At 46.6% G+C, this 23,597-nt stretch overlaps 2 protein-coding genes across 9 annotated transcripts in view; both read left to right on the forward strand.

Annotated features, from left to right (window-relative positions):
- Window positions 1-23,597, forward strand: part of WNK1 (WNK lysine deficient protein kinase 1) — a 139,882-nt gene that overhangs the window by 84,851 nt on the left and 31,434 nt on the right. For 4 of the 8 annotated variants that reach the window (XM_075602349.1, XM_075602350.1, XM_075602353.1 and 1 more), the window contains 15 exons: window positions 4,558-4,632; window positions 4,899-5,051; window positions 7,548-8,009; window positions 10,969-11,220; window positions 13,857-13,939; window positions 14,612-14,768; window positions 15,507-15,623; window positions 15,752-15,925; window positions 16,443-16,500; window positions 17,036-17,167; window positions 18,671-20,079; window positions 21,201-21,284; window positions 21,634-21,720; window positions 22,333-22,402; window positions 23,268-23,332. In XM_075602349.1, the coding sequence (XP_075458464.1) occupies window positions 4,558-4,632; window positions 4,899-5,051; window positions 7,548-8,009; window positions 10,969-11,220; window positions 13,857-13,939; window positions 14,612-14,768; window positions 15,507-15,623; window positions 15,752-15,925; window positions 16,443-16,500; window positions 17,036-17,167; window positions 18,671-20,079; window positions 21,201-21,284; window positions 21,634-21,720; window positions 22,333-22,402; window positions 23,268-23,332 (3,378 nt within the window). The remainder of the gene's footprint in view (window positions 1-4,557; window positions 4,633-4,898; window positions 5,052-7,547; window positions 8,010-10,968; window positions 11,221-13,856; window positions 13,940-14,611; window positions 14,769-15,506; window positions 15,624-15,751; window positions 15,926-16,442; window positions 16,501-17,035; window positions 17,168-18,670; window positions 20,080-21,200; window positions 21,285-21,633; window positions 21,721-22,332; window positions 22,403-23,267; window positions 23,333-23,597) is intronic. The other 4 variants (XM_075602355.1, XM_075602351.1, XM_075602352.1 and 1 more) reach the window with 4 other exon arrangements.
- Window positions 677-4,548, forward strand: LOC142496053 (uncharacterized). Its single transcript, XM_075602358.1, has one exon. The coding sequence runs from the start codon at window positions 2,043-2,045 to the stop codon at window positions 3,411-3,413; it is 1,371 nt and encodes a 456-aa protein (XP_075458473.1). The 5' UTR covers window positions 677-2,042; the 3' UTR covers window positions 3,414-4,548.

The raw sequence follows: 23,597 nt of genomic DNA on the forward strand, positions 1-23,597 counted from the left end.
GAATCCGTGTCCGGTCCTCGGGTGTTAGTGAGCTCCCTGATAAACCGTTTGCCACTTCCCAGCAAGAAAACTCTTAACATACACAAACCTGCAGTTAACACCGGAGCTGCTTGCTGTTTACATGAAGTGTTCTGTGTATTTTCATTCACTCCTCTCTCTGTGTTAACCATGTAACATTAACCCTCGCCAAACCTGCAGAGCACAGAGGTTACGAGTCTCACGCACATCACCACCTCAATGCTGTAACCATCCTCACATTCCCAGCAGCAGGGTTGGGAGCTCTGGGTTACATTTCATTTGTTCATATTCATTTGTTTCTCTTGTTTTTTTTTCCCTTCATATTTTCAGTTTGTTTGTTTGTTGTTTATCTCTCTCCTGTAGCTTCGCCGAGGTCGTAGCATGTCAGTCTGTGTCCCCATCCTTTCCACCACTACCCCCTTCCTGTGCTCGGTCCCCCCCAGTGCTCCCTGCACCCCTCCCCCAGTGCTGTCTGCCCCCGCCTCCCCCCTCCGGACCAATTCCGAGGAATCCTTTGCTGAAAAGCTTTCCAAGGCGCTGGAGAGCGTCCTGCCCATGCACTCCGCCAGTCCTCGCAAGCACCGTCGCTCCAGCCTGCCTACCCTCTATACCAGCCCTGTATGTGTTACGGCCCTGTGGCATGCCAGATAAGTTACCATTAAATACATGCTGAGACCCAGGCATTGCTAAATGGCGCCAAGCCCAGCCAGGTGTTGTGGGGAACGCTGAAACTGACACAGACAGAACAAGAAGCTGTCATTTGACACCCCAAAAAGACCTACCTCATAATTTATATATTGTACTTTTATTTATTCTGCACTTGGGCCTAGCAGAACGACTGTAGTGCAGCCCCATCACCGCCCTGAAGGTCTAACCTGAAGCAGTGTGATAATTTCATTATCCAAGTTACAAACAGTGCCTCGAAAGGCCATTACTCCTGTTCCTGACTCTTTCCCTGCATTTCAGGGGGCAGCTTAGCTGTTGGGTTATGCCAGGATAGAATGAAGCAGTTAAGGGAAGTTGGGTGTACTTATGTATACATCCCGTCTGATAGAAAGCAATAGAGGTGAATGAAGTATTAGAAATATATGGTGTGGACTTTACTCCATTATCCATATTCTAGTGTCCAAGACCTTATGAAAGAGCGCAGAATAGATATGCACATGCAACCAATGTCTGCTAGATAAGCCTACAATATTTTACACAACTGCAGCAGACTCCATATTCTTATAACACAGCGTTGCATAGGCGGGCTTGTCCTGGTTAGTAATTTCATACACCTTGAATGCTGGAGGGTGCAGCAAAACATTTCACTATGCAACTTTTTGCACTGAAGAGGTTAGGTAACCCCTGTTTGGTGTCTGTCTCGGCCTCCTCTCAGCACTGGCTGAAGGGCCCGTCATTTTATTTTTAGACTGGAGGCTGCATTAAGGAATCCTATTCACAGCCTAATGCTGTTGGCAACTTGCTGCTGCTTTCCTGCAGAAAAGTGTGTGTGTGTGTGTGTGTGTACACAATGCTGTGGAAATCTTTGTGTTTGATGACATGTCCCCAGCTCCAAATCCTGATTTTTTTTTTTTATTTAACAAAATTCTGTAATTCCAGCATTTAAGGAAGTAAAATTACAAACTACGCCGTTTGGTCTTTGCTCACAACACAGTGATATGTATATATACATGGCAAACCTGTACACATGAATAGGCTTTCCATGGGATTTTGCTATCTCAGTTTTGTGAAGAAGCCCCTAGATCTGCACTGGGGGTGTAATTACAGTTGTCGGGAAGAGATGACTTGGCTGTGATTGAATATTTGAATGTGTGATCAGGGAGCGGAAATGAAGGAAAGCGGCTTCTCCAGCAAGTGATGCCTTCTTAATCCAGCCTCTTTCTGCCATCAAAGCATGTATTTAATGACCGTTTTTTTGTTTTCCCTGCAGTTTGTGAAACCCTTGCACATTCTGTCACTGGATTTGCCTACGGCCTTTAGAACTGTGCATTGTTGATGTCTGTTTTCCTGCTCTCTAAATGTGTCACTTCCTTATCTCGTCCATATTAATGCAGCCTCAGTCCATCGTGCATCCGACAATCCCAGACTCTCCACTTTTTTTCCCGACCATTCATGAGCGCCCCATGTCTTTCTCTCCACCGCCCGCCTGCCCGTCCCCGAAGGTGCCTGCGGCACAGCGGCGCAAGAGCACCTCTTTTCTGGAGTCCCAAGGCCGCCACTCACAGCCCCAGATGAGGACAGTTGGGCCGAGCCCATTCCTGCCAGGTGGTGATGCTCAAGGCTGGAACCCGGACGCGATGGCCATGTTAGGGAAGCAGTCTCTCAGAGCAGCCACTGAGACTGTTCACAGGCACCCGCTGTACGAGACTGTAGTGTTTGTCGATGGAAGGACTGGCACAGCGACTCCTAATGAAGCCCAGATGAGGCCTGTGGAAGCAGTGTTCCTAGCTAACTTGCCCTACAACTCACAGGCAGAGGTCTACAACAGCCCAGCTGGGTCTGGGCACATGGACGAACAGACGCTATCACAGCTCGGCTCAGTTTATGATTACCAAACCGGTCAAACCTACATAGCTCGGCCCATCCAGAGCTTAAGGCTGGAACCTGGGGTAAATCAGCCTTCACCCTTGGGCAGCATCTCGGCTCCAGCCATTTCGGACGCTCGCATCATGTTCCACCAGGTGTTCATGCCCCAGTCTGCTCCTCCAATACTCGGACAGGGCAGCGAAGGTCACCCGGGCTGTGTGTTTGAGTTCCATGTACACACGTCCAGCCCAGGCGCTGGTGAAGGTGGAGTGTTCTTACCACATCGGGTTTACCGCACTCGCCGCGGCTCCATGGATACCAACCCAGAAGAGCCATCTCCCGGGTCTGTGCCGCAGAGCCGCCTCCAGACCGTGACAGAAGAGCAATACAACCATCTGGGCTCAGAGCCTGCCACCTCTGTGACAGACACCCTCAAACAATGCCCGCCCGTAGGGAGTCCCGAATACTCCAGTGACTCATCTCAGAGGAACTCATCAGATCCAGGAGATCATCTGTTTTCCCCTCCAGCTGTCACTGCACCCAGCACTGACACCTCGCTGACATACACCCAGAATATGTATCAGGATTCACAGGTTTTCTTCTGCTTCACACAACCTGCAGCTGCCGCTTATCCTGGATCTCCAGCTGTGTACAATCAGCAGGTTATTAAAGAAGAATTCTGCATTCTCATTACTCCTTTAGTGGCAACACTCTCCCACATCTCCCCACTTCTGTTCTTGAGCAATTCTATAACCAGGATATTGTTTGTTGGAGTAAATCGGGGACTATGTAATGACCTCGGTGAATCCCCCACCCCCCACCCCCAACTCCCCTTTCTTAAAGGTGTGGCTATGAAGCTCTAACAAAAAAAGTCCAGTAAAAAGTATCAAGGACCGTGTTGTGTAGCCGTGAAGGATGCAAGTTGCCTTAAGTTGTGGGTGCAGGGCAGAGCGCAGACAGTGTGCACACCTGTCATGCTGCATTATGAGATCCTTTTGGTACCTAAAAAAAATAATGGCCTGGTAGTTTGCCTTGCTTAGGAATTGCTTTTCTACAGGTGCTAGCGACTTCCAGTGAGGAAACCACGCTTTCACTTGTTTTTGAGCCTCCGTATTTGTGTTTCTGTCCATTTTCATTTTTCTTGCACAACTTTTACGTAACTATTTCTCTTATTTTCTTCCAGAGCGTTATTGACTTAGAAATCCTTAGCGCTTAGGTTTTTACATGGTGCTCTTCCGTGAGATGCTTCATAGGTCCCGAGAGAGCCCAGTTCTATCCCTGCTGCTCTTCATGTGTTCTGAATGTGCTGTGACAGTTTGATGACCCTTTGGACTTTCTGGGTCCATTCTGCCATCTGTGTTTCAGAAATGTAAACACTGTATTGTTTATAGGTGTTCCTGCCCACGGCACCATGAGTCTGCTTATCTTTGGCGCATAGAATGTGACCTTCAGATCATTCAGTAACATTAAACCCTCCAGGTCATGGGGGTAACAGAATAACATTTCTCATTAACGGACATATTGACCCTGATATCCCAGGGCTTTGCAGAAAATGTTTATATTTGAATCCGAATCCCTAAAATTACATATTGTAAGATGTCTGAAATCAGTGAGTCCTTCACTTGAGATGTTGTTGGCCCTATCAGTGAGGCACGCAAATATGTTAAATATCTGCATGATTTAAAAAAAAAAAAAAAAACACTTAAATTCAGGACTAGGACCAGAACTGAGGGTTAAGGTTCAAAGGTTGTAACCTGGCGTACCAGCTGTAGTGCAAACCCTGTGATCCTTTTTAAGGTTATTTTGAGATGGTACATCCTACGTAGCCATGTTTATTTTGCTTTATAGGGACAGTAGGCTTTAGACAGAGTATAGGACATGGTTCAGCAAGAGAAAACAATATGGCATTACTATAGGGAGCCTACGGACCGGCCACTTTGGTAAGTCAGGCTCTCCAGTGCCAGAGCTTCAGTTTAATTACCCTCTAATGTCCCATGTTTTCATTAGGCGCAAGTGTCAGGACCACCTGCCGCCAGCACTGTCCCTGTGGGTATCGCTATTCAGCCTGCTCAGCACACACAGGTGAGCCAAGGACTCGTCGTTTGGATGACTGGATATTACCTAATATAAAGCACCTCTGGGTATAAATCCTTCGCACTTTTGTTGTTGAGGGAGAGGTCTGTTACCCACTTTAAAAAAAAAAAAAAAATGTTTGTAGATTTCCAAATGCCTCCGTTTCCCCTCTTCCTCTTACAAATCACACGGGTTCATCCTCTGATGGCACAGGAACCGCATTAATGAGTGTATATTTCTACTGCTTACAATCTCGTCCTCCTCCTCTCCTTCAGAGTGTCCAGCAGCAGCAGCAGCAGCCTTCCCCTCTTCATCAGACAGTCCAGTACCAGATGCAGCCACCTCTGCCGGCAGCTTCCAGTGTGGCTGCACCATCACAGCCAGTCATATCTCAATGTCCGACTGCTCAGACCCAGCCAACCCCCCAGGTGAGTCAGAGCCCCCGTGGAAGTGGGGGATTTTTGATAAGAAAAGGTGCACAAAAGTCCTGGTTGTAACGACTGATAACACGAGTGATAGGGGGTTCTAATGCGTTCTGGATATCCGGTTCATGCATTTAGTTTGACGCTCAGAAGTAGCAGATTTACACCTTTTTTGAGTATTCATTTCTGGCTATTGTGGGTAAAACAGAATTCGTTCTCCGCTGTGCATGAGGCTTCAAAGACTGAACCCCCCCACAAATGTATCTCTGTTTTCCCGAGCCTGTTTCTGTCTCCAAAACAGCACACGGCTTTTAAAGAGGCAATCTTACATAATCAGTTGAATTTCTTTGGGGCCTTTAAATTGCGTGGTGTTGTCAATCAAGTGTTTTCTTTCCCCATATCCCACCCTGTCCATATCGGAGAACCAATAAAGATAAGGAGAGGAGGGGGGGACTCTGGCTCTACAAGTTAATGACACACTGACATCCCACAAAAGGGAGCAGCCAGAGGAGATCCCACCCGTACCAAGGTATCCATTACCCAGATAAGACGCCTTAAACTGTTACTGTTCACTTTGGTCCTAGCAGGGACTGCCCCTTTAAACGTTCATGTGCTCAGTTTCCGGACATGTAAGTGATCGAAGCTTATACAGCCTCGGTTGTGTAGAAAGATTTGTTTACACACATTAAAATTAATTTTAATGTCCTGTTCTATAGGCCTACATGTATGTGAGGCTAATGTTTACGTATATATTAGATATTTTATTATGTGTGTGTTTATAAGTGGCCTCTGTGCTGTAGGCAGCGGTTAACAGAATTAGCACACACAGCAGGGAATGGTTATACAATACAAGTGCACTCTTAAGTGATCACCTGCAGGCAAACCGCGTGATGCTCTGCAGAGATTGCGTCTCGTTAGGATCTCAAGACGTTGTTGACTTGATCAGCAATCCCGCTGTTTCACCTGCAAATTCTCGGAAGGCGCACACTTTTCCAGTCCTGCTAATTTATCCACTGCTGACCCCTACACGAGGAACGTTGTGTACGAGAAGACCGACACCGAGCTGCTTGGACTGGAGTGAACCTGCATCAAATGCACCCCCCTCCCGAACACTCTCCCTTTCATTTGGCATGCAGACCTTCTCCTTCTCAGCATTGCTAAGCACTCCGTTGCATGGTTACCTTTTCTGCTGTTGCCCTCATTCTTTTGATCCTCTCATTAATTCTGTTGTTCTTTTAGCTGACCCGGTGACAGCTTTAGCTAATGGAAGCTGCCCTTGGGTTCACATGAGCACAGGGGAGATGCTGGGATTGTGCACAATCACAAGCTTGGCAGACTGCAGAGTGTAGTTGGTTTTGTGTGACCGTTGGAGGCAGGATGATGCTTTTCTTGTTGTCCTCTTCAACATGGAGAAATGGGACTTCAATTGTTATCTATAATGTATCCCAGGGATTATTGGGCAGTGAGATGCACATCTCAATGTAGAACTTCCCTGGTAAAATCCTGTGAATCTATATATTACATACATTCTCTGGCCTCTGTTCAGCATGCTGTGAAAGTCTTCCCTCTGCTGGTGAAGAGTTCAACTCCATTGAAATGAATGAGATTGAAATCTTCTCCAGCACAGGGAAACCGCTTCACAGCATATTGAATATGGGCCTCGGGGCCTACACTGGAGCTCCTGACATCTCTTTCTAGCAGCACAGGTATAATTGTGGTGTAGTCTGTCCTGGGTCTCTTTAGAAGCGTATAATGACATGCAGTGAGGAGCTCTGGGCTGGTATCTGGTTGCATGGAACTGCTTCAGTAGGAAACCAGGAACACCATGTTCTAATCACTGGTGCTGCAGTATGTTACAGAACCGGGCATAAATTGGGGAAAAACAAACTCCTGTCCTCAAATAAAGGAAAATGACATTTGAGTTTGGGGGGTAAGTAAAGGTTATTCTGACCTGCACCAAAGCCATATTATTAAATTGTAGACATGGCATGAATTCTGGATGTCCGCTGCGTCACTGTGCTAGGCAGTGATGAAATGTAATACGTTTTGAGCAATACGAAAGCTCTTCACATGCACTCTTCATGCAGAGCAACATCTCAAGAAGAGACTTCTGTGATCAGAAGAACTCTCAAAGCACCTTAATGCGTATTCAGTAAATTGTATCGCACCCTGCAGACATTCCGCTTGGGATATTCCAAGTCACAATGTGGGGAGGGGAAGATATATCTGCATCACAAAGCACAAAAGCAAGTAGAATTAGATGGGACAGTGAAGTCATATCCTCCTCCCAATGTTCTCACCGTCACCTTGTTACCTCCACCTGCATCCTAATAAAGCAATATCATGGGCAGGATTCTCACTCAGCTCGTTTAATGCATGTCTTAATTAAACTGCTTCTCCTTTTAATTTTGTTATGCTTTTAATATTTGCAAATCCTGCTTTCTGAACCCTGCTTGCTAAATCAGCCTGTACTTTTTCTTTTATCCATTCTTACATTGCCAGCTCCCCGTATCTCAGCCTTGGTCAGCTGTCCAAGGAGAACCTCAGATTTCTACTCCAGCAGCTGCTCCCCCACAGCCTCCAGCTGCTCCCACCATGCCAGCCCGTGTGCCCTCTCGGTTCCAACATGTGGCTCAGCCCTTGGTGGCAGTCCCTCTGCTACCCCAGTTTGCTGCCCCACACCTGCCCATGACACCTCCCTCCATGAGGCATACAGGATTTCCTGCCTTGCCTGTCCCAATGTCCCCAGATATCGGCCAGTCTGTGCCAGGGCTGCCAACCTCCTTAGCGGCCACAGTCCTTCCCCCTGGGCAAGCAATGATTATCCCCAGTCACCTCCCCGCCATTGCCCTTCATATCCCCCCACAGACTCTGTACACTGCGGTTCAGCCTCTTGGATTGCCAGCCACCAGCCTTGGACAAGCTCCTCAGCCTCTGCTTCCCCCGGGAGACCTTCACTATCAGGTATTCCCAGGCGGGAAACAGAAGACACCTCTCACAGCTGAGTGTGCCGTGTTTATTAGTGAGAGCAGCGTATGGGATACAGAAGTTGGCGATGTTGGAGTTTGTGCTGCACTGGTAGTCTAATTTACCACTGGTCTAGGTTTCTCTCAATAAAACAGGTTTCCTTTTTAAATAAAAAATAACTATAGTAAAAAAAAAAAAAAAACATGTCCTTGTCAGTTCTGATGAAGATAGCATAAACCTTCTAAAAATGCTGCCTGAAAAGATCTGTTTGCAAATCAGTGATGTTACCTGATGAGATTATTATTATTTTTACAGAATTGGAAACGGGTTTCTTGGAGCTGAACCGCACTATTTTTATCTCTGAGGATCCCCTGGTTCCTGAGATATTTACCTTTTTGATGTGCCAGTGCCCGTTTGTGCCAGTACCTTTTGGGTAATCAATGTGGCCGACTTCCAAGCCTCACTCCCACAGGCCAATAGGAAGCCGCAATGTCATAAGGGCATGACCTGACTGCTTCCTATTGGGTGACCCAGGCAGTTAACTCCTGATTTTAAAAATGGAGCACTACCGAATGCAGGAGGACAGAGAGATGCGTATCCCAATAGTGATTTTAAAAAAATGGCAAATTTATTGAATAAAGGCTATAAACCAACATGTGTCAAGCCCCTAAGGGCTCTTTATCAAGGTAAAAAGGTTTACCAGGTACATCGGGACTGAATATGTAAATGAGACCGCAGTCACCATACGTATTTCTACTCGGAGTAAATGACTGGTGCTTAGAGGGTAATAATAGGATATTAACAGTGTTGATCAAAAAGATTTGATCAGAAAGGTTTCCCCTATATACAGCACTCAAATCATATATAGTCTACTGATGGACAGCAATTGGTCCTGCAGTTATGCTGCAAAAAACTGGTAAGTATCCCAGAATCACCGTGGAAATCAAAAATAATAAAACTTTATTACGTCTACATAGATAATTAAAAACACAGATACATTATTAAAAATCCCCATATTGTTGTGGCTGATGTGAGTAAATATTTGTAGAGATAAGGTAAGTATAATTAACTAATGTCTCAAATTATTCATATCCTAACATCCAAATATAGGCTACAATTCTCTAATTGTACACATCATTTATTAATATTGTATAGATTCAATCAGAGATAGGCTTGTATTGTGTCAAGGAGAACTTGTTGTACCGTAGGTGTATTAAATGTCGATACAATGATCTATATTGCAGGTGGTGTTAGAGTATAAGGAAACCACAGGTAAGGAAAAAATGGTCATTCTCTCTGTATATCCCGTAAGATACAACCGTGAGACCCCTTCAATAATCCTGGTATTCACCACCTCTAATCAGCCCTCATATGCGTGAGCTGAGAGACAAACACTGGACACACGCGTTTTTTGCAGATAGCCATGTCGGGTTAATGTTATTGTAACTAAAGTCTCCTATGCAATAATAAACATTCGTTGTAACAAAGTCTCCTATGCAATAATAAACATTCGTTGTAACAAAGTCTCCTATGCAATAATAAACATTTGGCAGTAACCAGAAATAAATGCTGCTGCACGATACAAGCCTGTTCGTTTGGTGTAGTAGGATGTCACCACTTCGAGTGACGTCACTGCCGTGACGCCCTATGTTCCCGACGCACGTTTCACGTGTTCACCACACTTAATCAGGGGGAGGATGAAGCGTGGTGAACACGTGAAACGTGCGTCGGGAACGTAGGGCGTCACGGAATTGGCGACATCCTACTACACCAAACGAGCAGGCTTGTATAGTGCAATAACATTAACGTGACATGGCTATCTGCAAAAACCGCGTGTGTCCAGTGTTTGTCTCTCAGCTCACGCATATGAGGGCTGATTAGAGGTGGTGAATACCAGGATTATTGAAGGTATCTTACGGGATATACAGAGAGAATGACCATTTTTTCCTTACCTGTGGTTTCCTTATACTCTAACACCACCTGCAATATTGATCATTGTATCGACATTTAATACACCTACGGTACAACAAGTGCTCCTTGACACAATACAAGCCTATCTCTGATTGAATCTATACAATATTAATAAATGATGTTTACAATTAGAGAATCGTAGCCTATATTTGGATGTTAGGATATGAATAATTTGAGACATTAGTTAATTATACTTACCTTATCTCTACAAATATTTACTCACATCAGCCACAATAATATGGGGATTTTAAATAATGTATCTGTTTTTAATTATCTATGTAGATGTAATAAAGTTTTATTATTTTTGATTTCCACAGGGATTCTGGGATACTTACCAGTTTTTTGCAGCATATCTGCAGGACCAATTGCTGTCCATCAGTAGACTATATATGATTTGAGTGATGTATATAGGGGGAAACCTTTCTGATCAGGTACCTCGGGACACCAGGATTTCGATTTTGGGCTCCGAAAGGTCGCTTGAGTCACAATATATCCACACTGATATTATTCAGGACCTGACCCTTATTATATACATGCCATTCTTCTGGACACAAGTCTGTGTTTGCATCTTCACTGAAGCAAGTGGGATCATTCCAGTTAGGTGTGTGGGTTAGGATACTTACCTGTAATATATTCTACATCAGTTACCGGACAGGTACTATGCACTGATATCGTCAAACAAAATTCATCTAATCTGTCCAGGATTCTCTGAGCTCCACACAGTTTTTTTTTTTTTTTTTTTTTTTGGAGCTTTGCTCATTTCCGGTTTTCCGAGTATTTTTCCCAATAAATACGGCATTCTTGAATATTTTGGGTCAATATTCCAAATATGCAAGAGTAAACGATATTACATTCCTGTGCTGTACCTGGAGTCTTTGCATGGTTACTTGGCTAATCCTTTCCTTTTTTGCCTCCTTGCATTCTTCATCTTGCTAACATTTTGTGTTGGACATGTGATAATTCTGTTTCTTGGTTTTTAATTCAGGGCACCCAGCCTCCGCACCCATCTCAGTACCCAGGAGACTCAGGCCTGGCTCCGTCCTCTGGCTTCACGTCGTCAGTTGTGTCCTCACCCTTGCGCACTGAAGCTCTGCCACAGGCTGGGTACCATTCAGCTACATCACAGCCTTATCTGGAGACCAGCGGTTTGCTTTTCCAGGGAGGGCCTGCTTTGCAGCCCCCTGCCACCCTGGCCCAGTCTCTGCCTGGTGGGACTCAGCAGCAGCCAGTTCTGGAGGTAAATTTCCATGTAGCTGTTTATTTGGGAGTGTAGAAAAATAGCTGCAATATTGGACAAACGGGAGAACTTAATCTGCACCGGCTGCTATAAGGGAAAGCTGCACGTTCCTCGTACTAAAGTAAGAATCTCCTTTTGTACATAGTATTTAGTCTCTTTTTACTTAAAAACAAATGACCTTGTCCAATGGGTGTGTTTTTTGTTCGGGTTTATAGCTGGGGATGTCTGTTTTAAAAGCAGCAAAACATGACATTTTGGGGGCTTTAAAAAAATGAATCAGTTCTGTAGTATTAGAGAAGTGATTTATTTATTTTAAATCTCTTCATGCCATTTTCCATGAGGTTTTTTTTTAAAGCATCCTTTGCTTTCTGTAGCGGGTTTTGACGCACCTCCCAAGCAGTGCAAGATCTTTGCAACATTTTCCTGTTTGGGATGATTTGTTGTAAATGTTTCCAGCAGTTTGAGCTGTAAACTGTAACAATAGATAATGTTACCTTAGTAATATAATGATACATTGTAGCGTCTGAGTTTCACTGACACAAGCAGCCATTATGTCAGCGACACAATCAGGATTGTGACAGGTTTATAACAGGAGCGCCAAACAATTGCCCTCTTATGTAAGAATGCAGAATTATACATTGTTGCATGCTTTATATATACAAATAATAAAATAAAAACCCGTCGGAAAGTAAAATTGCTGCTTTAACAGAGAAAAATAACCAGATAAAACGCCACCGACCAATCATTGGTGTTTTCCCATTAAAACCGGAAAATAAAATGGAATTTAGCCGCTAATGATTTTCATTGGGGGCGTGTCCTCACGTGGTACTCTTTCTGCGCCATATGGATCGGCCTGCGCGGGCGCAGGAATACAAGGGACCACGTGAGAAGAGGCAGCAGCACTAGGTAATGCACCAGGCAGCCAGCGGGGGGGAAGAGTGAAGCAACAAGGTACAGCAAACCTCCCCGCGGCGCGCGGTTCCCTCCCGGCGGCGCGCGGTTTCCCTCCCGGCGGCGCGCGGTTTCCCTCCCGGCGGCGCGCGGTTTCCCTCCCCGCGCCGCACAGTTTCCCTCCCCGCGCCACGCGGTTTCCCTCCCCGCGGCAATCAGAAGTATAAATCTTTTCTTAAAGTAGGAAAAACAGAATACAAATCTAAATCAAAGATGCTTTGATAAAGGGCATTCTAGCCTGAAACGCGTCAGTGTGTTTGCCTTTCCCCCTCTACACCATGTTTCAATAAATACTCGTTTTTAACTCATATTTTTGGTACTGGTCCCCTCCTTCAGCTGCAATCTTTGGATTCTCTACTTTGCCTAAATCTTTTCTTAATCTGCGAAGTTGGAAAATCTTCTTTGCTTGACTTACTAACGTGGCCTTTTAATGAGTAATAACGCCCCACAGTAATTCCACCCGGACATGTGGTAACCCCCCTAATGACACACAGAGATGTAGCTCCCCCCTAATAATAGACGGATATGTCACCCCCCCCCATCCCCAGTAATAACACAGACCTGTGGCACCGCCCCCAGTAATAACACGGACCTGCGACACACACCCACCAGTGTAACCAGTAGTGACACATGGACTGAGATAATTATTATTATTTTTTTAAACACATCAATCCGCTGGAAATTCCAATATAGCGGAGGGATCAGGGAGGGTTTTGTTAAAGCTGCAGTTCAGGCAATATCCTGCATGTGTGTTTTTTCTAATAAATCAGTTCTGTAGTAAGAAAAAATACTTTTAGCATTTTCTGTTTTTAAAAAAACAACTTTGAAAGACCAATTTTCTTGCATTCTATTTTAACAGCCATTTGCTAAGGCACTGCCCCTTCATGTCCTGTCACAAGCCCTGGCACACCCCTTTGTCAGCCCTGCCCTCCCTCTAGCACATGTCAGTGCAGGAGTGCTCATGAATATTCATGAGCTTCCACTGAGAGGCAGAAGAAAAACAGATCCCTTCACTAATTATGTCACAATTTCGCCGATCAATACATGGAGAACGAATTGACCGTCAGCTATACAGTTCTTTAGGTAATTAGAGATTGCCCACATGAAACTATTGAAGTAAAAAAATAAATTAAAGAAAAAAAAAAAAAGACTGAACTGCATCTTTAAGTGGCCGTACTGGATGGGAAAGCCAATGTAACAATGTATCTGTTGGTATTGGGACTTTGTGCTGTGCGTTTGTAGAATGAGATCTCTGGTTCACTGGTGACTTTCTCTTGCAGCAGAGTAACTTGGTAATGTGGGGATCATGCTGCCACTGGTCGTTCTGCTGGGATGTGAGTCTTCCTCCCGGGTGCCAGCCCCTACACTAGCACGGCACAGGCACCCAGTAGGGTTGGCCGTGTATGCCCGCTGAGCTGCCAGTGGCTGTCTGTCACACTTGGTGCCTCTGCTGGCTGATTGCTGTGTGCTCTCCCTCTCACCCTCCCTTACACGGTCAGTGCAGTGAGCTGCATGGCAATGTCCGGGCAGAGGCACCTGACCTGCATGTTTGTTAGGTGGACCGCACAGGCTCTTGGCATTGGCCGGTTTGGCTTCCTTTTATGCTGGCACTTGTAGTGGCATTTCCAGCTGTGAGCTAAGTTGAATACACATGTTGCTGATGCGTGTTTTTGTTCTGTTTCCAGGGTCCTCAGAGCAGCACTCAGGCAAACCCATTAGAGACACAGCTGGCTCCTCAGAGCTCCCAAGTGGTCTCCTCTATGGACAGGTAAGTGCTTTCAGTGGAGGTATGTCTGCTATTAACCCTTTCTCTTGCAAGGGGGCTCTGCAGTGTACGTGTGTGTCCCAAGTGACAGTCCACCATGTTGTGACGCATTAGGACAAACAGAAACCAGAGGGATTGGAGTAAATCTCAATGCATTGAAGTCTCTCTGATATTGTCATGAATTACATCAGTGGTGCGCAAACTGGGGAGCGCAATATTATTCAAGGGGGGGGGGGGGCGCGGCAGTTGCAGAGGCCCTGCGCTCTTCCCCCAAGGCATTTAAATTAATGCCGGGGGATCGTGTGAGGCCTCTTCAACTTACCTTTTCTTCGGCGATCAACGCAGCGTCAAATGACGCCGGAGAGAAGGTAAGGGAGGGGCGCGAGCAGGGAGGAGGGCGCAGCAGGGAAAGATTGCGCACCCCTGAATTACATCACAAATCCAAGATGGCTGCTTCCAGACTTCCGTGAACCAAATAAGAGTGTGGCGGTTTTTACATATTGGATTTGTGTTGTAATAAACAGGCACATTTATTTGATTTGATTCAGCGTTAACACAGGTTTGTGCTGGTTGCTGCTGTGGTGTTTTGACTTGTAAGTCCATGTCTGCGCTCCCGTGTATATCCAGCACTTTGTGAACTAGCAATAAGCGGGATTGTTCTGACTTATCCCGTAGTGCCCACTCAGACGTGGCATCAGGGCTGAGCGATGGAAACGAGGGCGTGCCAAGCGGGAGACACGAGGGCCGGACCACCAAGCGGCATTACCGGAAATCCGTGCGCAGTCGCTCTCGGCACGAGAAAACCGCTCGCCCCAAGCTCCGAATCCTCAATGTGAGTTTCAGCCGGAGTGCATGTCGCTTCTCCCACCCTCCAAATCTGGACTCGTGCTTATTTCCAAATTATCACTTCAAAATGAGTATGGTTTTGTACTAAATACTGCACTGGTTTTCTGTCAGGTTTTATTACGATAATCACCAGGACCTTGTGAAGTGCTCTGGGATCTCTCATTTGTGTTATATAGTGACACCCCGTCATTACATTCTTCTGCATTGCTGTTTGCTGCAGGTTGGCCCATAAAAGACATAATAATAACTTTATTTTATATAGAGCTTTTCTTCCAATGGGACTCAGAGCGCTTCACAATTACAGTATAATGTGCAGGACGCAGAAATTGGATTGTTACAGACACAGTACATACATTTGAAATCCTCGTGCGTTGCGTTTTACCAGTGGAGAGCGGCACAGGTGTGTTCCAAATTTCAAAAGGGCATTACTGGCAAACATACGGAGGAGCTCAGAAACCCACGTCTCAGATATGCAATACTCGCACTTCGTAGTGGTGGAGATCTGATCTGGATAAGTTGCCCTGTAACATTTTCAGCTGTTGACTTTATGGCTGGTTATCAGGCTATCTAACTCTCCATACCGCTATGTTTGGGATGTGAGGTATAAACTCCCCTCTGGTAGAGAGATGGATCACACACACATCCCTGCTCTGACTGCATCTGGTAAAGCATACTTAGCCTGCAGCTTCCTCTCACATCTTCCTATACCTCTCTCTGCTTCTAGGTTTCAAACAAAGGTGACCGGGTGGTGGAGTGTCAGCTAGAGACTCACAACCGCAAGATGGTCACCTTCAAATTTGACCTGGACGGAGACAATCCCGAGGAAATCGCGACTATTATGGTGAGCAGCCAACCCTTTGGGGGGAGGGGGGTGCGTTAACTTCGTCACTATCTGCAAAGTTTGGTACTACATGTACCCTGCACTGTGCGATACTGTGTTTGGTATAGCATCCTCTCCTCCTTCCCTAGGTGCAGAACGAGTTTATCTTGGCCATCGAGAGGGACTCGTTTGTGGATCAGGTCCGAGAAATAATCGAGAAGGCGGATGAAATGCTGAGCGAGGACATCAGTGTGGAGCCGGAGGGAGAGCAAGGGGAGGAGAGCATGCAGATTAAGGACGACTCTTACTACCCAGAGTCACAGGTACTGAGCCAGGGACCTCCCTACACTACCTGAAATACCTGTACTGACCAACAGGGGCTGGTTAGATCCACCTTAAACCCTTCACTACCAGTAACCGTCCATTTTACCCAAATTAGATACTGAGCCAGTCACCCACCCACACCTCTGGTAAAGTGACTGTCACAAGAACTGATCAGGGCGGTCTTAATTCTTTTACTGCCAGTACGCCACTGCTTACTATGGGCAGGTGCTGACTCACTGATATGTCTGCTGCTGAGAACCACTTCTGAGCGACTCGCTTTATACATTCAACAAGTCAACACAAGCCCTATAATTTAATGCAACTGCACCTATCTACAGAAACTTTCCCCACATTCATTTATTCTCCCTTTTTAACTCCTTGAATGCTGGCGTGTCCCATAACGCATTGGTCTGTTGTCTGTTCTGACGTTGAACCAGACAGAGTGTGACAGGTGAGCGAGGAAAGGAGACACCCTCCAGGATTCTCTCTAACATGCAGTGTTTTTGTAACTTGCAGAAGCTGCAGGGGGAATTCAGGAAGCCAAATCCTGTGTATTACTTGCCACAGAGGACAGGTATGTGCCAGAATACTACTTTGCTATTATATTGCACCGTATGCTATAAAATGGTGCAATAAAAAAAAAAACAGTGAGCCTGAGGATCGTAAAGTCTCATTATCAAAGGATTGACAAGCAAGCGTAAGATGATCATAGTTCACAAGGTCTGTGACCTTAAACGCGTGCCTCCCACTTCAGAGGCCAACTTTTTAAAGAAGCCGCTTCCCCCTGTACGCATCTTTAATCTTTTTGTTGGGATAGCCTATTTTGATGCCATCTGCAGTCATTCTTTTTTTCTTTATATATGCCGTCATATTTTTATTTTCTGCATGTAAATTCATAGAGCTTTCGCCATTTTCAAAATGGCCATGGTTTCCTATGAAAGTGATGTGACCTTTGTTGATTGCGTTGCCTGTTGCTGCTATGTGTCCGCTAATACAGGCGAGTTTCGTATCATGTGGCAGTTTCACGAATGGGTTTGCACAATACAGACACCCTCCCATCATCCTGCCAACGTCTCCACTCACACTGCCTCTTTCTCTCTCTACCCCAGACCTCCCTCCTGGGTTCAACACCCAGGTCGTTCACTCCGCTGGGAGACGCTTCCTTGTCAGCCCCGTCCCAGAGAGTCGGCTGCGAGAGCCCAAGTTCTTCAGCTCGTCTTCGCAGGAGTCTCCGGTCAGCGGTAAGACATTCGCACACTGCTGACCGGATCTTTGGTCTACATGACTGTTTTAAAATCAATGAAACGCGAACACAATTTTGAGTTAGAATAAACATTTTGCTGCTAAAGACCAAGGAAAACAAAAATGTTTGTATTAAAAATAAGTTAACCCATTAATCCAGAAAGAACCCATGGTAAGTGAATAGCTACTCTGTATTATGCAAGATTAAGTTGTCACGTGGTGTACCTAATCATATTTTAATGCTGAGAGATTTGAAGCTAACTGGATTGAAACCAGATAACGTTCTGTGTAGACGAGGAGCTTTAGTTCTCTTCACCCCTTTGCTGCCAAAGATGCATACAATGCACTCTTGCAAGACCCGGTTACAGAGCGAATTCAGAGGCTGTCTAAAATAAACGTATCCTTTTAGGACCAGCTAAGGGTTAAAAGCAGCTGTACTGTTTCATCTGCCCCCCAAGTATTTTCTGAAACCACCTTTCCTAGCCTTTTAAAGAATGGGGGCGTCTCTCCCCTGAAATGTAATCCGGCTGAAGAAATTCCTTAGTGGGGCCAATGTAGACATGCAAGTGTTCATGGCTCAGATTAGTAAGAGACATTGATATGGATATAGCCTTGGCGAGTGGCACACGGCCCTTCCACAGATTTACATTCATTCTCTGCTGAAGCGCCACAAGTTCTGGCTTCCTTCGCACTTCCTGTGCTCATCGTGTGCGTCTGGGGGAAATCTTACAGTCGTTTTTTTAATCGTACCGTAGCTTTTATTCAGGTTTCTGTAAAGGATTATCTAATGATGAATCTGATCATAGGGGCAAATTGAATCAGTGTGTTGATGTTGCTCTTTGTATGTTATATCCAGTGGGATGGTACACAGGGGGTATGGAGGGGGGAGTACCCAGTACGGTTACTTCCTTACTTTCAGACTCTGAGCATTTCTACTTCTCTTACAAACTCTGTTCCACGTGTTCAAGAAAAATAGATTTATTTAAAACCTCTGCCTGCGTTAGAGAACAGATTTTGTATTAATCTTTCTAAGATGGTCCAATAGTCGCTGCCATGTTCTATACCAGGTTTAGAATTTTTTTTTTTTACGAAGGGAGCACAGGACCACTAGTTATTAAGGCACTTCACCAGTTATTGCACATTTGGCTATTAGCAGCTGTGTGATCCTGCTCCGCTTTTAAGTCATTCATAAGGTCCACCTGCTGATTTCAGATAGCAGTACGATGTGAGCAGCCATAGAATTGGACGAGACCATTAATTATGACAAACCCTGTCCCCTATTTAATTTGGTGTCGGAGGGGACTTTGCAATGCGTTTCTGGTCTCTTTGCTAATAAAGACTATTAACTGCTGTCACCTGTATGTGTGTTTATCATTTTGTTTCCTTCAGATCAATGTTTAGTTATGCTCTCTTTGCCTCGCTCTTGCGCTGGTGGAGATGCAGTTAATGTCTCGCAGTCCTGTCTGTGGCTGTTAACATTTACCGATTCCTTTTCCTTTCAGTTCCCGTCGCTCATGGTCCCGGCATGAATCTGTCGCACTCTGCCTCCTCTGTGAGCCTACATAATGCCTTCGCAGAGCTCCGACAGGCGCAGATGGAAGAGGGTCCCAGCACGGCTCCTCCTAACGTTAACCTGACCGGACTCATATTCCCACCATCCATAACCAGCCAGACGGCACCTCTGCCAGCTACTATAGGGGCTCTCCCCTCAGCCTCCGCAGCCATTCCCAGCAGCTTCCTTCACGGAGTCACCAAGCCCCTGGTGGAGGGCGTACTGACTCAAGCCTCGGAGAAGCTCATTGTTGGAGGGCCTCCATGCAGCAGTGTGCAAAGCACAGTGTCCCCTCTGGTCACCGCCATGTCTACCCAGCCACTCGTGGCAGGGGTGATCTCTGGTGTCGTGTCCACGGCCACTTCGCTACCTGCGACATCACTTCCTGCCCTGCCCCTGGTTGCTGGAGTCCCTGTTGGTGCTGGAGCTTTGACCTCCCCCCCTGCTCAGCCGTTCCCCACTGTCGGCACCGCCGGAGTTCTACCCCAGCCTTTAACGTCCCCTCCGATGCAGCAGGTAGCAGGCAGCATGACAGGGACCCAGCCTCACACCTCTGTCTCTGCTCCCCTTATTCTAAGTAGTGTGGGACCAGCTCCAGTTCAGCTGAGCAGCAGCAGCTCTGCTCCCAGCTTTGTGGAGAGCATCACGGTCAGTGCCCCGCAGCTGGATGGCAGCAAGAAGACAGCAGAGGTCGCCACAGCCATCAGCACAACTGGCATGTCCCTGCCCATCTCTGCACCTCTGACCTACGCAGGGGTTGCAGCTACGGGCATTGCTGGGGCTGGGAGCCAGCCTCTGGTGCACGGAGCACACGTCGCGCAAGGCTTGGCAACAACTGCAGTTATATCCCAGACAGGGGGGGCTGCATCCACTCCCCTCTCATCCCAGATCCCCCTACCAGGCACGGTGTCCAGCCTGCCCACTGTCCAGCACCCACTGGCACACAGCCAGCCAACACCACTCCCCAACCAGCCTGTGGAGGGGGATGCAGACAGCCTGCCCAGGCCCGGTATAGATGACATCAAGACCCTGGATGAGAAGCTGAGATCACTGTTCAGTGAGCATGGCAGCATGGGGGCACCTCATGGGCTCACACCGCTAGAGGCACCATTGGGGCCGGATGGTGTCCCCCTGACCATCTCTCCCCAAACCACCATCGGAGCCCAGCCCAAGCCCACGGCTTCCAGTGCCACTGCACCACCCACCAGCTTGCCCCTGGGGCCAGCCGGACAGCCTCTCATGACCCAAATTCTTACTCCCGGACAAGCTGTTACCCCCGTCACCTACGTCTGTGGCAACACTGTAGCCACGGTAAAAGCTGGGACCCCCCCATCAAAGCCCCCACTCGGCAGGGTGCCGGTAAGAGAGCCCCCCTTAACTCTTACACATTTATTGGACTGTACATGTGCCAATATACAGACTACTTGTACTGTGTACGTATACACACACACCTAATATGTATACACACACGGTCCCCTTTCTGGATCAGGTCTATTTAAGGATAGGAGGGATCACCTAGTATAGGAGTGACACAGCCCATTCATATGTACAAACTCAGTGTGCATGGGGACTAGCACCGGGAGCCTATATTCAACAGGGTGGGAGCAGCTGAGCTGTTCATTTATTGTTGGCACAAAACAGGTGCCCACGGGTTACATTAATAGGCACATGAATACAATCAACTAGAAATACAGTGAGACGTACTTAAACATTGATGGAAAAGCCTCCCCATCCTGAAGAACTTACCCTCCAGTATCATAGAACTAACAGGAATGTACATTTCTATTCTTTGTCCTGTGGCCGGGGAAGCCTCTTCATTCTGAACCTAACACTATATCCTGTCTGTACTCTGAGGAGGGAGGGGGCGTGCATGAGGGAAGAGACTGATGGGTCAGCCCATCCTGGCCGTGGCTATAACGGTGCTGCTGGCTGGGAGGTTTAACCTGACGGGCTTTCCAAAAAGGGAACATCATGAAGGACACGGGCAACACACCTTCAACCAGCTAAACCTACCTCTACTTTGTCAGCAGAGACCATAATACTCTGAGCTCCCACCAATAGTTGTTCAAGAAGCTAGGATTCTCGGCATTGGTGCGGTCACCCAAGGGTGCCTCAGACTAACAAATTATGTCATTGTAGGGCTATTCTTGATTAGAGTTTGCATCACACATACAATAGGGAATTGGACACCTTTCCAAACAGTCATAATGTAAAGTTAAGTAGTGATGGACGTTTCATTTTATTTTCACCGATTTAACAAACTGTTGATGAACTGATAGGTTGCATCAGTAGTTGCACAAGATAAAGGCAAATACTACTTTTAGGCAACACCTTAGCTGACAAAAAAAAATCCTTGCATGCCGATGGATATCTCTTAAATATATTAGGAATCTTGCATTCAAATTTGCATGTTGGATAGAGCTCTATATACCCTGGATGCACCCAGCACGTCTGACGGCACTGCCTCTTCCTATCTGTAGGTTCTCCCGGCTGGCACAGAGAGCCTGGCACACAGCCCGCCTGGCGAGCAGCTGTCTCCTCTCCCAGGACCTTCACTAACTCAGGTGCAGCATGAGACGCCTTTTTTCCCACTTAACCCTGGGGGAATGACCCTTGCATGTTCTCTCTATCTTCCCGCGTCTTTCTGACCCTACACTCCCCTCTTATAACAAGTCGTTCATCTGATCTGGGGTAGGAACCGTGCAGGGTGTAGATGGATAGCGGGAGGGGACTGAACCAAGGAGCTGGGCAGTCTGACCTGGAGAATACAAGAGGCAGTAAAAAGCAGAGACTGCCCAATAATTTAGACACACTACCAGTGACTGGAGACTAGAGAGACCAGTCTAGCAGCCGAGCACACACCTCTTGAGACAGTCAGTGCCTGGGGTTCACACACAGTCCTTCTCATTTCAGTCCCAGCAGCCCCTGGAAGACCTGGATTTCCAGCTGAGAAGGACGCTGAGCCCTGACACTTTCCCTGTGCCCTTTGCACCAGTCTGTGTGAGTGTGTGGGAGTGAGGGAGGCTGCTGTGAAACATTCAGATTAGGAATCCCCAGAAACTAGATGGACGGCCTAGGCCAGGGGTGGGCAACTCCAGTCCTCGAGGGCCAACTAACTGGTCAGGTTTTCAGGATATGCCTGTTTCAGCACAGGAGGTGCAGTCTTTGATTGAGCCACCTGTGCTAAAGCAAGGAGATCTTGAAAACCTGACCACCTGGTTTGCCCTTGAGGACTGAAGTTGCTCACCCCTGGCCTAGATGCAATGTACACATCTCAAGTAAATCTAGTACAATACACGGCGTCTTTTAAATGAAAATTCTCAATCTTTATAGTTTTCTTGTCCTTTGTTAGCTGCGATCGTTCTGCGCCATAGAACGTGTTGTCTTTGATTTTCTCATGGCACACACAGTGTACTGTTTCTTTAAGATTCAATGTGACTTAGACGCTTGATTTTGCTCTGGTATGTGGGTCTCTCGCTGGACGCTGCACTCCTCTTCGCTTTGCCGCGCTGCTACTGGTTTTTATTCGCCATTTCTCTCGGCCGTGGATCCCGGGAGCTGTGGCACAAAGTGTTGACGTTCTAAATAAACTTCTTTTATTTTTCTGTACAGCCTGCACCTGGTGCAGCGCCCACAAGTGTGACCGGACCTGTGAGCTCTCCCTCACAGCCCCCAAGGGAAGGTAAGGATTTACTGCCATGCGACATCTGGCCCTGATACCTCCTGAGTAGAATATGTGACTCCCGCAGCCATGAAGCCCCATCTGGATCCCTCTGGGCGGGGTAATCCATTGACCGGCCGCGGAGTCCTCACCCAGCTCCTCTTCCTTCCTTAGACTTCAGGGGAGTGGAGGTATAAGGCATATTTTCTGAGCAAATGTTAAAGTCCCCTCAATCTGAAAAAATCTTAATGGAGCGTCTCTCATTCAGCTTTAGGCAAGGGGTGGCCAACTCCAGTCTGATTTAGCCACCTGTGCTGAAGCAGGGATATACTGGTTTGTAGGACCAGGCTCCAGTATCCGTGCCCTCCAGTAATTGGAGTGTCTCAGGAGCGGACTCTGATAAAAGGCCTTAACGCTCCTCGCTTCATCCTTTATCATTGGCAGCTACATCTTCGAATTCTAGCTAATAGAAGTATTATTTTTGCAGCACATTAAATCCCCCTCCTGCAATCACTTTGGGGTGCCACAGATTTTATCTCGCAGATGTGATCCAAAATGGGTTCTTTGTTTTCAAATCTGTGAAATGTATGTAGAATAATATATATATTGTTGGAAGACGTAGAATAGGGGGTGTGGGGCTGAGCGCTGTCCTTGCCTGCTCAGTTTTTTTGTTGTTGAAGAGGCTGACAAGGGTATCAATGTTGCCAGCCTGACTCGGAAAACAAGGACTGACTGATGACAAACACACAGCCTTCTAACTCGCAATATCCCCTGTATAGAGTGGGCTCCAACTGGACTACAATGTTATGGTGACATCGCCTATACCTGGAATGTGTCTGGCTCTCTGTGGGCACCAGTCATTTTGCTGCTTTTACTTGCCTTTCAGAGTCTCAGAGAGTGAAGGGAGAGGCAGAGCACGGCACAGGAGTCCTCAAGATGGGACGCTTCCAGGTAGGTACTGCATCTCCTCTCCAAGGTGGCAGGTTTACGCTGTAACCTTTTTTTCTTTTTTTTTCGTACAAATATTTTTATTGAAGTGGTAGGGTACAGAAAAGATAACTGGGAAGGAGGGGACTGAAGGGGAAGCCATCAAGTCACAAACATTAAATAAGCATTAACATCACACTGGCCTATGGTTTAACACCACTGGTAAAACCGTCATCCTTTCATATAAAGACAAATATATAATAATAAAAGTTTGGTTTTTCGTGAACTT

The sequence above is a fragment of the Ascaphus truei genome, chromosome 5 (assembly GCF_040206685.1).
Source record: "Ascaphus truei isolate aAscTru1 chromosome 5, aAscTru1.hap1, whole genome shotgun sequence".
Taxonomy (NCBI): domain Eukaryota; kingdom Metazoa; phylum Chordata; class Amphibia; order Anura; family Ascaphidae; genus Ascaphus; species Ascaphus truei.

Bases quoted from the DNA above. Each gene is read 5' to 3' on its own strand.
- LOC142496053 (XM_075602358.1), top strand. From the start codon at position 2,043: ATGTGTCACTTCCTTATCTCGTCCATATTAATGCAGCCTCAGTCCATC.